At 31.1% G+C, this 13,894-nt stretch overlaps 1 protein-coding gene across 5 annotated transcripts; it reads right to left on the bottom strand.

The window, feature by feature from the left end:
• Window positions 1-4,316: 4,316 nt before the first annotated feature.
• On the bottom strand, window positions 4,317-10,029 carry LOC7456809 (beta-glucosidase 24). 5 transcript variants are annotated; one of them, XM_024599207.2, is made up of 17 exons: window positions 9,878-10,029; window positions 9,666-9,795; window positions 9,415-9,565; window positions 8,139-8,235; window positions 7,750-7,941; window positions 7,575-7,644; window positions 7,354-7,412; window positions 6,851-6,926; window positions 6,640-6,717; window positions 6,453-6,540; window positions 6,120-6,375; window positions 5,853-5,968; window positions 5,551-5,768; window positions 5,431-5,462; window positions 5,143-5,245; window positions 4,919-5,027; window positions 4,317-4,684 (listed from the first exon to the last, which is right to left on the bottom strand). In XM_024599207.2, the coding sequence occupies exons 5-17, from the start codon at window positions 7,900-7,902 to the stop codon at window positions 4,516-4,518; spliced, it is 1,527 nt and encodes a 508-aa protein (XP_024454975.2). In that variant the 5' UTR covers window positions 7,903-7,941; window positions 8,139-8,235; window positions 9,415-9,565; window positions 9,666-9,795; window positions 9,878-10,029; the 3' UTR covers window positions 4,317-4,515. The 5 variants fall into 5 exon arrangements, with proteins under 5 accessions (XP_024454975.2, XP_024454973.2, XP_052308579.1 ...); XM_024599205.2 differs by having other exon boundaries at window positions 7,750-8,066; window positions 9,878-10,028; XM_052452619.1 differs by lacking the exons at window positions 9,415-9,565; window positions 9,666-9,795; window positions 9,878-10,029 and having other exon boundaries at window positions 8,139-8,309.
• Window positions 10,030-13,894: the final 3,865 nt, after the last annotated feature.

Consider the following 13,894-nt stretch of genomic DNA (forward strand, 5'->3'; position numbering starts at 1 on the left):
GTGAGTTGACTATGAGTTAGAAATGAGTCAGCAAAATGATGGCCAGTGGTGAAAATGAGTCACCAAACGATTGCCATGTCTCTGCCACGTCTCTGACATGTCTAGAAGGATTGTGTCCAAAAAAAGCAGTTTTAGATCCATAGTTGTTAAATCGCCCCTTAGATCCGAATCAATTAAATCCGATGACCTAGGCTTGGTTTGGAAACGTAATTTGTGTCTTTAGAATTTCAATGCAATTGTTTTCAATTTTTTTTTTTCTCTTGGATACTAAAATAATTTTTTTATTTTTTAAAATTTATTTTTGATATTAGTATATGAAAACAATATAAAAACACCAAACAAAAATAAATTTAATTTTTTGGTAAATGTGTGGCCAGCGACGTTGCCAAATACTATCTTAGTCACAAACTAAGTTTTTATAATAAAAATTAAAGCTACTAAACCCAGTTAGATTTATGACATGGTTTAAGACCTGGTTCATAAGTTAAGTAGATCAACCTGAATTGATTTGAATGAATTCAAAACACTATTATTTATTTTAAATTAAAATTAAAATAATATCATTTTACATATAGAAATCTTTTTAAAAAAATCATGCAAAATCATGCTAGATTTTGATCAAGTCGGTAGTTAACCTATTAGATTAATCGGGTTAAACTTGATTAACTTTGAGTTAATTATTTTATAAAAAGAATTAAATCTACTAGATTTCAAGTAAACCCATACTAAATTTAATAACCATGATTAATACCAAGGGAAACTTGAAGTAATCGGTTAATAATTCAGGAATACGGTACCCATGAGTTTTGTATTCTCCTCTTTAGACGTGTCACTGTATTTTTTTTCAAGTATGATTAAATTCTCGGATTGCTATTATGGTATAACTGTGGTTCTTTCTTACTTTTAAATATTTTATTTACCTAAAGATTATATTAAAGTTATAAATTCTAAAGAGTTGTTAATTTAAAAATCAAGTATTACAAAAATAAAAAAAATAGATATAATAATATATCCTTTATGATTTCCAATTTAGATAACTCGTTGGATTTTTTTTTAATCAGGGGAGAGTTATTTTCTATAACAATGAATAGATCTAGATAGAAAAAACAATATTTTTTTGTTTTGTTTTAACATTAAATTTACTATACATAAAGAAAGAATTTGAAAAAAAAAACATTTAAAAAGAAGAGAGAAATAAACAACGGTGTATAGAAATAAAAAAGAGAGAAACCCAAAGATTTTATCCGTGACGAAAAAACACAGCACATGGCATGATGATAAGGTAAGCAAAGTAATCTGAAAGGGATATAGTTTAATTAATCAGGTTTTAAATTTGTTTAATAAAAATTATTAGTTTAAGTTTTATAAATTTCTAGGTTATTGAAGACTTATATAGTCATTAACTTTAAAATTCATGAAATTAATTAAAATGTGTACAAACTGGTCAAAATATCCATATTAATAATAATAATAATAATAATAATAGAAGGTAAACAGAGTTGATAGCAAGTATTAACGATTTGGTGCCTGATGTCTTCCTCTCTCGTCGACTATTTATCTGCAAATTCGTGGAACTCGCAAATGCATTGCATTGAAAATAAGCAGCTGGTGAGAAAGCGGAGGGAAGATGATCAATGGAGGTCCAAGAAGGGATGCTTGCCTCTTTCACAGCGAGTGCTCAGCTCTGCAAAAAGGATAAAGGGAAGAACAGAAACAAGAGAGGAGCAATACATATTCTTCATCTTTCCTGTACTGTCTTTCTGCTGCACAAGAACCATTCCAAGTAATCATATGACCGTAGAACTTTAAAAGATTAGGGTAGAAAATGTCTGCATTAATTACCAGGTAGCGATGTAAAGGCAAAATTTCATATGCTAAAAATAAAACCACAAACGCTATCCTGCAAAAGAAAAAGGTCAGATGATTCTGCAAGGATGTTTGGAATCCAGTTCATAGTATGGCTGTCATCTTATTCTTTTTAAATACCAGGGATGGTAATAGATATTCATGTTTGCACTATGCTTAATCTTAAGTTTTAGGTATTTATCAGTTATTCATAACCCAAACCTGAATGCTATAATTTATCATTATTTAGTATATAATTAACCTATTGTACATGTGATTTTTTTAAAATTTTAAATTATTTATTTATTTTAGATTAAGTTTGGGTCGGACATAAACTAATATCCATATTTAACCTGAAACTTGACCTAAATCCAATTCGAAATTCAATTATATATAAGATTTTTTTTTATTATTATTTGAAAAGATTCGGATTAGTATTTATGAAGTCGCGGGTGATATTACCGTATCCCTGTTAAGGATATCACCTCCTGATTAGAGCGGTACTCTAGCCAGAGAATAGAAATCATCAAACTCTTAATCATCAGGCTTAATCATCAAAGCAAGGAAGAAGCTCCAAGCGCAAATCTCACATTAGAGCTTCCCATGACGGAACTGTACTCTTTCACACACACACACACTAGCGCACGTGATTCGCATTAATTTATCTTACTTAGAAATATAATAAATTATTTAACACTATCATCAAGCATTGATAAATACTTTTATAATCTTAAAGTAATAATCATTTAAGATTTGAGCATTGCAATGATATTACACATATTCAATTTGTTAATTATTTTCTTTAACTTGTTCAAATTATTTAATTCTTATTTTTAATTTTTAAATTTTTTTCTTATTGTATCAACAATATTACATGATAATTAAGCTGCCAAGGATACTAATGTCTAAAATTAAAAAATAAAATAGAAGAGATGTTACTTTGCATCACTCACAAAACATTATTCATTGCAATAATGTTTTTTTATCTTAGGTTTTTTATTTTTAATTTTATTTTTCAATATTTGATTTATTAAAGGATCTCCAACGCAAGAGCTAACTGAATAGTCAAAACGAAAAAACTATATCTTTACCTATTATTTTCAGTTTTAACAACTCCAACGGGGTAGCTTTATAAATAGCTAAAAAGTCTTTTTTTGCTCTGAAATGCTATTTCTACACTTCAATGTAGAACAACTAAAAGCAAAAGAAAGTATATATATCAGAGCCAACATCTATTTTCTTTGTTTTCCTCTTTAAAAACAGAACAAAAGGAAAAAAAATAAACCTACAAATCTCAAAACCTTTGTGCCTCAACTTCAAAAATCAAAATTTTAACAGTAACATATAAAAATAAAAATTAAAAATATTCATATAAATAAAATTTAAATTTTAAAGTTTTAAATTTGAACTTAAAATTATATCTTTTAACTTTCATATTACTTCATTAATTTTATATTTAATTTTATAAATTACTCATATTAATTATATAATTAATAACATCATGATTATATTATATAAAAAATAACTAAATTAGTTATATAATTATATTAAAATTAGTTTAATATAAAATATATTAAAATATAATTGGTTCTTTTAAATGGTTTTTTACTATTGCAATGCACATAAATAAAAAACTATATTTACACTATTCAAAAAGCTATTTTATCAATTTAGCTCTTTAATATAACATCTTCCATTGGAGATGCTCTTAGAGATTAAGCTTTTTAATTTATTGTGATTTAATTTCTATGTGGTTATCTCGCTAACAACCCGTGTTATGGGTTTTATGGGAGTTAACTCAATTTTTTTAATTAGCATTTGTTTTTTTAATTTCATCATTCATCATTGAACTGATTATAAATTAGACTTTATTATTTATTTCAGTTTTATTTTATAAGATTATCTCGATTTTATGACCACGAGTTTTGTTGGTTAACTGAAGTAAACCTGGGTTGTTTTTATTATGATAGGTCTTTTTTTGTGCTTTTTTTTTAATTGTTTTTTTTTTTCAATTTCATCCAAGGTTGATTGAGAAATAGACTTTTTCTATAGGGTTATCATAATCTCATGACCTAGATTGTAGATTTGACAGGTTAACTAAGGTTAACCTAGGTTGTTTTTTTTATTCTTTTTTTAATTGATTTTTTTTAATTTCATCATTAAACATTGAACTGATTGAGAATTGAACTTCATAATTTGTTTTAATTTGTCTTATAAGAGATTATCATGATCTTATATTTTTAAAAATGATATAAGTAAACCTATCTCATATTATTTTTTTATTAAAAGATTTGAAAATTATATATTTGTTAAAAAAATTATTAAAAGAGACAAGTAAACCTATATATCTCATAAAGCTTTTTTTATGACTTTTACATCATCAGCTAGAGCATTGACAAAATGATCTTCGTCAAAAACATCTGAAAAGTTGCTGCAAATTAAAAAAAAAGAAAAAGCTATGGCATCATACATGAGAGGGCCCAACAACTTGAGATTTTCACTGATCAGATATAAATTATCAACAGCAAGAGAAAGGAAAATAATTCCTTACTCATAACTTCAGATTTATTTAAGAACAAAATACACAATGAAGGATTACATCATGCCTCACTTGTGAAGACAATTAATACAATTCATCAGTGGAGATTTCAACTGAGGCCATGTACGTGCCTATTTCTTGAGAAATTTCGTGAACCATTGGGCTGAGAGCTTAGGATGTCTTTTGAGTCCATCTTTATGATCGATATAATTCAGACCGAAACGTGATGTGTATCCTACTACCCACTCGAAGCCATCCATTAACGACCAAGCAAAATATCCTTTCACCTTCACACCATCCCTACCAAAACGAACAGATATATGAAGTTAGATTAATACTCTCTCAAGAAACTATTAACTTCCATGCTAGGGTGCTGCATTTTTAATTATTTGTGGACGTCATCTATATATCCATTAATTTGCAGAGAGTGGTCGTGCTTATAATTCGTCATTTCAGAACAAATTAAGCTTTTCTAGCTCCTATATGGAGGCATGCATGCATGCACGCATAGAGAGAGCTGCACTGAGAACTTACTTGATGGCTTTTTGCACAAAAGAAAGATGCTGATGGAAATAATCGATCCTTTGGTTGTCAATGAGGGCTTCCTTTAGGGGCAATCTTGGGTTATCTGTCTCGTCAACACCTTCAGCAAAATAGGGGGGAGAGATATATTTCATATCAAAACTCAAAAGGGATCTACGAAACAAAAACTGGCTTCCATTGTATATTACACCAAGAAACTAATGAAAATTATTTACCATTCTCGGTGATGTAAATAACTGGATCGTTGTATGCCTTCTTTATGTAAACCAAAAGATCATGAAGTCCACTTGGGTAAAAGAGGAGCCAAAATGAGCCTGCCTGTAATTTCATGAAATCATGAGTAGGGTGTGAGTTCCAAGAATAGGGTTTGTTTTCTTTTTCTTGCTAAGATTTTATGGAAAGAAAAACTAGTAAGAAGTCTCTCTGTGTGTTAAAATCACAAATCACAAATTACATTAATTAAGAATATGAAATTAAGGGCTTATTGACTAGATGATTCATACCTGTGGACCGATGGGAATTCCATCACGTTCAACTGCACGCACAACCAAAAGCCAATTGTTAGTATGGAATTACTAAGAAAAAAAAATATTCTAAACCATCTTGAAGTTGTTCGTGCTTACAGAAGGAAGCAACACGGGAATCTGTCTCATAGCTTCGGTGTGTATCATTAGATTGAGATTTATGGGCCACATAATTGGCAGAATAATAATTCAATCCAATAAAATCAAATGATCCCTTTATAGATCCAGCTTGTTTCTTGGAGAATTTGGGCAATCTTTCTCCTACAAGAGATCTCATTGAACTTGGATATTCGCCACTGGTTAATGGACTCATAAACCTACAAAAAATGACCCCAAAATAGTGCTATAAGAATTCATCAGTGAACGAATAGAAATGAGATGAAATTCAAGCAAACACATACCATCCAAGATTGAAATCGAGGGCTCGGCTGACAGCCTCAAGGTCTTCTTTAGCATTAGACAATGGCACAAACCAATTTGTTTGTAATGTAATCCCTATCTTGCCCTTTTGTTTTGCCTACAAATTAATATTTTAGCCAGTTAAATCACAATGTATAGGCAATTAAAAAAAAAAACTAAGAAGATGGAATCGTTATACAGATCAAATTGAGTCATCCCTTCTTCCAAAAATAATAATCGGAGAATGGTGTGGGAATTATGAGTTAAACCTGAAACCTTGTCCTGTACAGTTTCACAGCAGCAGCATGAGCAAGGATTTGGTTGTGCGACACCATGTATGGTTCTGCTCCTGAATCTCCACCGGTGCAGTTTTTTCCAATCCAAGCAGAACACCTACCTGGTGGGAACATGCCCGCAATATAGCCTTGCATGGTAAACATGGTTGGCTCATTCAATGTGATCCAATGTTTAACTCGATCTCCAAAATTTTCGAAACAAATTTTCGCATAGTCTTGATAATCATTCCTGCATAATTTAGCAGATCCTGATTAACTCCGAGTGTTTAATATTAGAGGAAGAGGAAGGCAAGGAGATTTACTTACACAATTCTATCACTTAAAAATCCTCCATACTCGTCTTCTAAAGCCTGTGGAAGATCCCAGTGGAAAAGGGTGACAAATGGTTTTATGCCTGCAAATGATATAATTAAGAAACAGGTGAATTATTTCTGCATGCACATGATTTAATTATATTTGTTGAGAATTACTAGTTATTATATAGAATCATAACCATTGGCCAGGAGTTCATTGATGAGATTGTTGTAGTAATTAATTCCTTTCTGATTCACACCCCCGCACTTTTTTCCTTCTGAAAAAAAAAAAAGAGGAAAAATTTCTAGTAAGAATTTGAGCCTTCCATTTTTATCTTACTTTGTCGTTAGAATTTAGATACAAATCAATGAACATTTCAAAGATACTTGAATGCAATTGAGTCTTCTTACTTGGCAATATTCTAGGCCAAGAGATTGAGAATCTGTAGAAATCAAAGCCCATTTTTTTTATAATCTGAACATCCTCCTGCAAGAACATCATCGAACAGTTCTTAGCTCTCGGGCCTCATATTTTGATGAAAAATAGGTACCCTAATGCAATATCATATAAATTTCTAAATTGAATGGATCTCTCGTATAGAAAAGTAAAAAGATGATATCCTCCTAAGGCATGAAATATTTTTCTATTTCTTGAAGTCATATAACTCCTTTTCAAGCCAAAATAATTACAGAAACTGTTTAAAGAATACGATGATATTTGGATATTTGATTTCTTAGAACATGGTGACTTGAAACATTTCAAAAAGCAAATTTGCTGGCTTCACATCCTGTTTAAAACTATATGGTGACTTGAAACATTTCATAAAGCTGCTACTATTTGGATTCTTTTCACAGAGATGGATAGACTACACTGTAAGAACCTATATTAGTTTTCAGTCTTCCCTCGTCCATACCTTGTACCGATGATATGAATCTAGGGCGACATCTCCATTGCTGCCATTTGATATCTTGCCTGCATTAATTTATGCATGGATAGCTTCAAAGTGAAAATCTTATAAATAGTGAAACATACCACTAGATCACCCTAATTATCATTCTTGATTAATACAATTATCATCCTTCATAAGAAGAAAGAAACAAATTAAAGAATTAGAAGAGGCGGAGAGAGAGAGACTTGGAAATTTATGTGTGTACTCATCCCATATACTTGGTCCCTTTCCATCTTCAAATGCTGCGCCCTCATACTGATCACAAAACAATCAAGATGTTGCTTAACACACAAATAATCAAGTCTTGCAATGTATAGAGTCTTTGAAAAACCCAATTGAAAGGAACCCATAAGTTCTGACCTGGTATGCCGATGATGCTACCCCAAAAACAAAATCTTGAGGAAAGCTCTTGCGATTGAATGAAGCTGTGTCACCTTGGGTAGCAGCTAGGCTATTAAAACAAGAGCCAAAAACCAGCAGGAGGCTCAACAACAAGTAGCTTTGAATGGCCATATTTCAACTTGGTTTTGATTAGCAAAAAGGATGCCTAGCCTTTATATAGATGTTGGATGCGAGAAAACATCTCAAGGAAACAAGACGACTTTTAGAGATGACGAACACACCATGGATCTCCAGAAAACATACAGATGTTTTATGTGAGAAAACAGCTCCACAAACTAGATAACAGTTAGAGATAGTTAGATGACAATGATTGACTATATATAGGAATATCTAGATGGAAGCCTTACTGTTTGAGGGCGTATCATTTTGTTGAAGATCGAATTCAGCTGTGAGATATAGGCATACAGAAATAGCCATGCCTTGCTCAATCTACCCTGTAAGACACTGCGCCAAAATTATGTTTTATTTATCAAAAGCAAAGTAGCCATTAATTGATCTAATACACGAGAGGTGTAATAATAGAACTAAAAAAAAAAAAAAAAAGTTGGAGAAGCTCTGTTGAAGAGACGAGGGCAATAATTACCCCTAAATTTCTGTATTTCAGTCCCTCCATTAATTTTTATTTTTTAATGGTAATTGTGATATATTTTCAAATAAAATTTTTATCTGAAAAACCTTTATTCCTAGCAATAGTTATAATTATGGTACTGTAATTTTTAAAACAAAATAAAGTGCATTAAATGCTAGAAAACTTATTATTTCATAATTTTTTTATGTTATTTTATAATCCACACTTAAATACAAATTATACTTATTGATGGTTTTTTGTTTCTCGTTTGCAAATTCAAATTGTTTGCATAATATTTAATCAAAGATTATTCCTTCACTAATAGCAGTATTTTATTTTATTTTTGTAGAGTTTAAATAGCCATCATTGGTTAGTAATCCATGTTGTTTCTCTAATCAAATTCAATCTTAAATTCATAACAGAGTGACTTTAATAAAGAAAAGGATGAAATTTTAATCGTGTATTATTTCTAAATTATTAGAATATCACAAGGAATATGTATATACCAGTCAACTTGACTACCACATGCTATGTTATGTTACAGGATGAATCAAAAGTTAATTCTAATTAATGCCAAAAAAGAAAATATTTCTAGAGTTGTTAATGTTTATTTACATTAAAAAATATTTTAATTATAAAATAAAAATTATATATGTGTGTGTTTAATAAAATAAATCAATAGTTACATGCATCAATAAATATAAATATATATATATATATATAAAATATTAACGATAATAAAAAATAAGATCGAGAGACTGAGAAATAAATGCAGATTAAGATATTTAATCATGTATCACTAATAGCTATTAAAGTTTTCTCATTTAATTATATGTCAATATTCTTTCAACAAAAGTAATAATTTGTATTATATTGAAACAAAATAATATGTTACTGATGAAGTTGTGGAAGAACTTCACATGAAAAATAAGCTATTCACGGGCTACAGTTCTGGCCAAGACATGTAAGCTTTTAAATATAAGCTTGAGTATGCTTGAAAAAAAACAAGTTATGTTTAAATAAGTGGATGTATAGAAAATGATGTATAAAAATACCTGGAGAAAATGTGTTACGGTTTGAAGCTTTTGAATTGTGTGAAGCAATAGATGTGATCATGCCAGTCTCAAGATACTCTTCAGCTGCAGGTATGAATCCACTTTTGCTCCATTTAGCTTCCGTAAACCAGGAAGCAAATGTTTCACTCCACTTTCATACCATAAAAAACAAAACACCGAGACACGTTAATCAGTTGTGTAGACAAAATTAAACAAACCATAAAGGTGAAGAAAAATATTGGAAAGCTTACTATATCTCGGAGACTGTTTGTTATATCGGTTCCGTGTTGCCGGAAGTATTTTCTTGCTAATTCGTTCACAAGGCTGTCAAGGGCATCAAAGATAATCTTACTGTGGCCACTCAAGCCCTTAGCATCCCATCTGTCAAAGTAATTTTGGGAGCATTAGGAGTTTGATCTCCGTTCATAATCTTTTATTTCTCTGTATAGGCACAATGGTTTACCTTTGAACTGCGTCTGTGATTCTTTCCAAATCATCAAGAGAGCCTTCCATATCATAAAAATCATCAGCAACTGCGATAACTATAGCACTCTTTGCTACCATCATTCTGATCTCAGCATCCTGATGTGGTGATGTGCTAGCAGCAACGGCAAAGTAGCGAGACGCAGTTTTCTCTCGGCCGAACCCCATGTCACTAAGGCCCCAGCTCTTAGACCACCTGTCTCACACAACCAAGACATTAATTTCCTTTAACTACCTAGAACTACTTTATTAAAAAATTACTTTCCCTGTGTGTTACGTTGTCAGTTCTTCCAATTCACTCTTGTATATCGTTTTTCGAAACTCGTAGTTTTGCACAGCGGCCAGTTGCTTAAGTTTGTCATTATGAAGGCGTGTTAACCAGTGACATGGTTATGGTTTGAAATGTTCAGTATAAGAAATTATGACTTATGAGAGCCCATTTTATTTAACTGATATTTTTTGTTCATGTCAGCTCACATCGAGAGTTGCATGAAAATTAATTGGTGAAAATATTGGTATTTATTATTACAATTAGTGTTTAACATATTATTGGTGAAGTGTTTGTTAAATGTTGGTGATATGTTAGCTAAAATAAGCATTAGTCGAGATAGGTTAAGAAAGATGGTGCCAACCCTGCATAAAAGTGTTTACCTGTAAAGAATATGTCAATAAAAGCATAAAAAGTTGGTGTGCATGGATGATGCGTGGAGCTGCATTATGACTCCTCATAACTATAAAAACATTCAGTGTGTTTTGAAAGGTGGGGGGAGGAAAAAATCAGCCATTTGAGGCTTGGTCCAAATGGTGAGGCATGGTTGGTGGCCACGAATGATATAGGTTGGTGTCCACATGTAGTGTGGTGGTGCGGTCTATTTGGGATATTACCAAAAAAAAAAACTACTCTTTTTTTTAAACAAATTGCACCATCATCCCCCCTTTTAAAATCTTTTTTTAAAAAAAAAAACATGTTTGAAAGGCTTAACTAGTAAAAATAAAAAAAAGGACTTACTCATTAATTTCATACAAGTGATGTTGTTACATGTTATGGCTACGAGAGTGTTATCGTTGTTAGGTGTTTGAATGTTGGCCTTTCATATCTTATGAAGTGTTTGTATGCAACTTTTCTTCGTATAAATTTTTGCCAATATTTATGTAAGAGAGAAGAGTTTAATTGTCTTGCTTTTTAAAATAAACTGTGCAGTTATAAGAAATGAGTGTAAAAGTAAGTGATATGGTGCATGCATTCAAGGCGTAGAAAAGGGTCTTGTGAGTAGTTATAGAGAGTTGGAGAAGGATCCCTAATTCTTTTAGAGATAGATGGTATCAGAGACCTGGAGAAGGATCCATGATCGTTTTAGAAACATTTAAAACACATATGAAAATTCAATGCAGACATGTTTGGAGACATAAAAATCTCACCGTAGAGATTTTCATGGAGATATTTGGAGACAGAGATTTCACCATGAAGATTTTTATGGAGACACATTTGAAGATTTTAATGAAGATTTTTGTTAGAGGCATTGGAGATATGGAGGAAAACTACTATTTTTATTGAAATGCTTAAAAGATGGAGGTACAGTTCATTTAGCTAATTTAGGGATTATTGGATCTCATATAGATTCAAGTGTGTAGACTCCCTTCATTTCATACTAAATTCTTGTTTTTTTTTTCATGAATTGGTAAAGGTATCCTCTAGCGATAAATATTTATATCTTTTTTTTTTCAGAGCATGGTATTCATAAATTTCATTCTTATAGTTATGGTGAAAAAAGTTGAATTTATTAAGGTTTCTCATTCTACGTTATTTGTCAAGGGAGGTGGATTATGAGGTTTTTTTCCTTGATGATGGTTAATACCTTAACTCGTGTGGTGGTGAGAAGGTCAGTCAAAAGCTCAAGAAATATAAAGGGATCATGAATGTGTTCGTTGGTGCTCTTTTTAGATGCTCTGATTGGATACTAGTGATGTTAACAAGATTTTGCTCGGTGAAAACATGAATGGCTTTGTCTGGTCATGTTGGTTTATTCCGCTCTAATATAATTTTTCATTACATGTTTAATGCTCAGAAGGGTCTTATAATACAGTATATACAGGTGTCCCTATAATGAGTAGTTGTAAACTCCACTTATCAAGGTCTCAGTGGCAAATGGTTCGAGTAGATTTTTCACATTAAGCACTTCCCCGTTAAATCTCTAGAGATATGTTATGGTGCTTTTATCTTTTTGTTAGGTAATGGTGAAGGGTTTTGTCATGCTCTTTTTGGATGGGATGATAGTGTTGAAACAAAAGATAAGCTTAATATAGAGGTCATGAAGGGCAATGATGGAGTCATTTTCAAGGATGTGATATCATACCTTAGCAAATACAGGAAAGTTACAGGAAAAATTGTATACATGGCATCATTATTTTGTATTACAAACTTTAGGATGCCTATAATATTTTGTATATGCTCTCTATTATTTGTAAGGTCATCATGGTTATCCTAATTGGCTTTCATGGTGACACATTCTTTAAAGAGATAAGTGTGTAACACTCTATGACAAAATAGAGAATCTGGTGGGACTAGTGTTCATTCTTAGGAATTGATCTAGTATTGCATTTAGGTCTTTTTTTATCAGGAAGCATACAAGTGAGAGTTAAAAGAGGATTGATGGAGATATCCACGCATATGGCTAGGATCTATGGGAAAGTGATCTCCATAAGGAGAGCGACTACTTTAGAGCTAGCATAGAAATATCGTGCAAACTTTGCATGTCATTTTATCCCTTTTTTTTAAGAAAACATAGTTTCCTCTTTGCATCTAGTGTGTATAATGGAATTGTGTGTTGAATTTCTTGTCAATGGAACAGAAGAGTGTGATGTTGCTCTTATATGACCAAACCATCATTGTTAAGCACTTGAACTTGATAAGTAAGTTATAAAAGATATAGGAAAATTAAAGTTTTTATGGGAGAGAGATCAATTACGCTTCCTTGTCTTGGAGTTTTTTTTGCCATGGAAAGAGTTTTGGTGCGTAATGAAAGGTGATGAACTGATTTTTTGTTCAATTCTTACAAACAACACCACTAATAAAATTGTGAAAAGACTTCACATGGAAAATGGGCTTTTCATTGGTTGTGATCCTGGACCAAGATGTGTGGGCTTTTAAATATAGGTTGTGTCTAAGCTTAAGTGTTCCTAAAAAAACAAGTTCATCGTGGAATAAAGGACTCTTCGATGCTTAAGTCGGTGGGTGTATATGGAGATGATGTGTGTGCTTACTAACATAGGTTTGATGCCAATGAGCTTTTCTCTTTTCCTCTAGCGTGGCCTTCTAAATTTTCAAAGTATCTCTTCAAAATTTTTTTCTTTTGGAATTGATACTTCTTCATTTGATTACTGTTTGTTTTATTTGACATAGTTTCTAAAATTATATTATTATTTTTTTCAATTTCATCCTCTTTTAGTTTTTTAATCTGTCAGATTCGATTCATTCTTTTGATTGCTATTTATTTTATTTGAGATAATTTTAAAAATTAATTTTTTTTTCACAATTCCATTCTCCATTTTTTTTCCCTATCAAATTTGATATTCTTTCTTTTTATTACTATTTTTTTACTTTGGTAAATTTTTTAAATTGAATTTTTTTTATTTCATCCTTCAATATTAAATTTGTTGAGAATTGACTCAGGTTTAGGAGATTTGATCGGGTTTATTTGATTATTTTTTTTAAGCTCATGTTTTTTCAATTTCTTCCTTCAATGTTTATTTATTTATTAAATTCTGTATCTAATTCTTTTATAACTCATCAATTTAGTTCCAAACTTAATCCAACCTGATTTCAATTAAAACTCAATTAAGGTCCAACCGGGAAGAGAATAAGGAAAGGAAAAAAAAAAAAAGACACAAACTGTCCAATTGAGTTAACTTATTGTTTTCATTCCATTACCTGGGCCGTAAATTTCACGGGTTAACCTTGGTCAATACAATATATCACCATCTTTTCATTTTATTCCCT

The sequence above is a fragment of the Populus trichocarpa genome, chromosome 4 (genome assembly GCF_000002775.5).
Source record: "Populus trichocarpa isolate Nisqually-1 chromosome 4, P.trichocarpa_v4.1, whole genome shotgun sequence".
NCBI lineage: Eukaryota > Viridiplantae > Streptophyta > Magnoliopsida > Malpighiales > Salicaceae > Populus > Populus trichocarpa.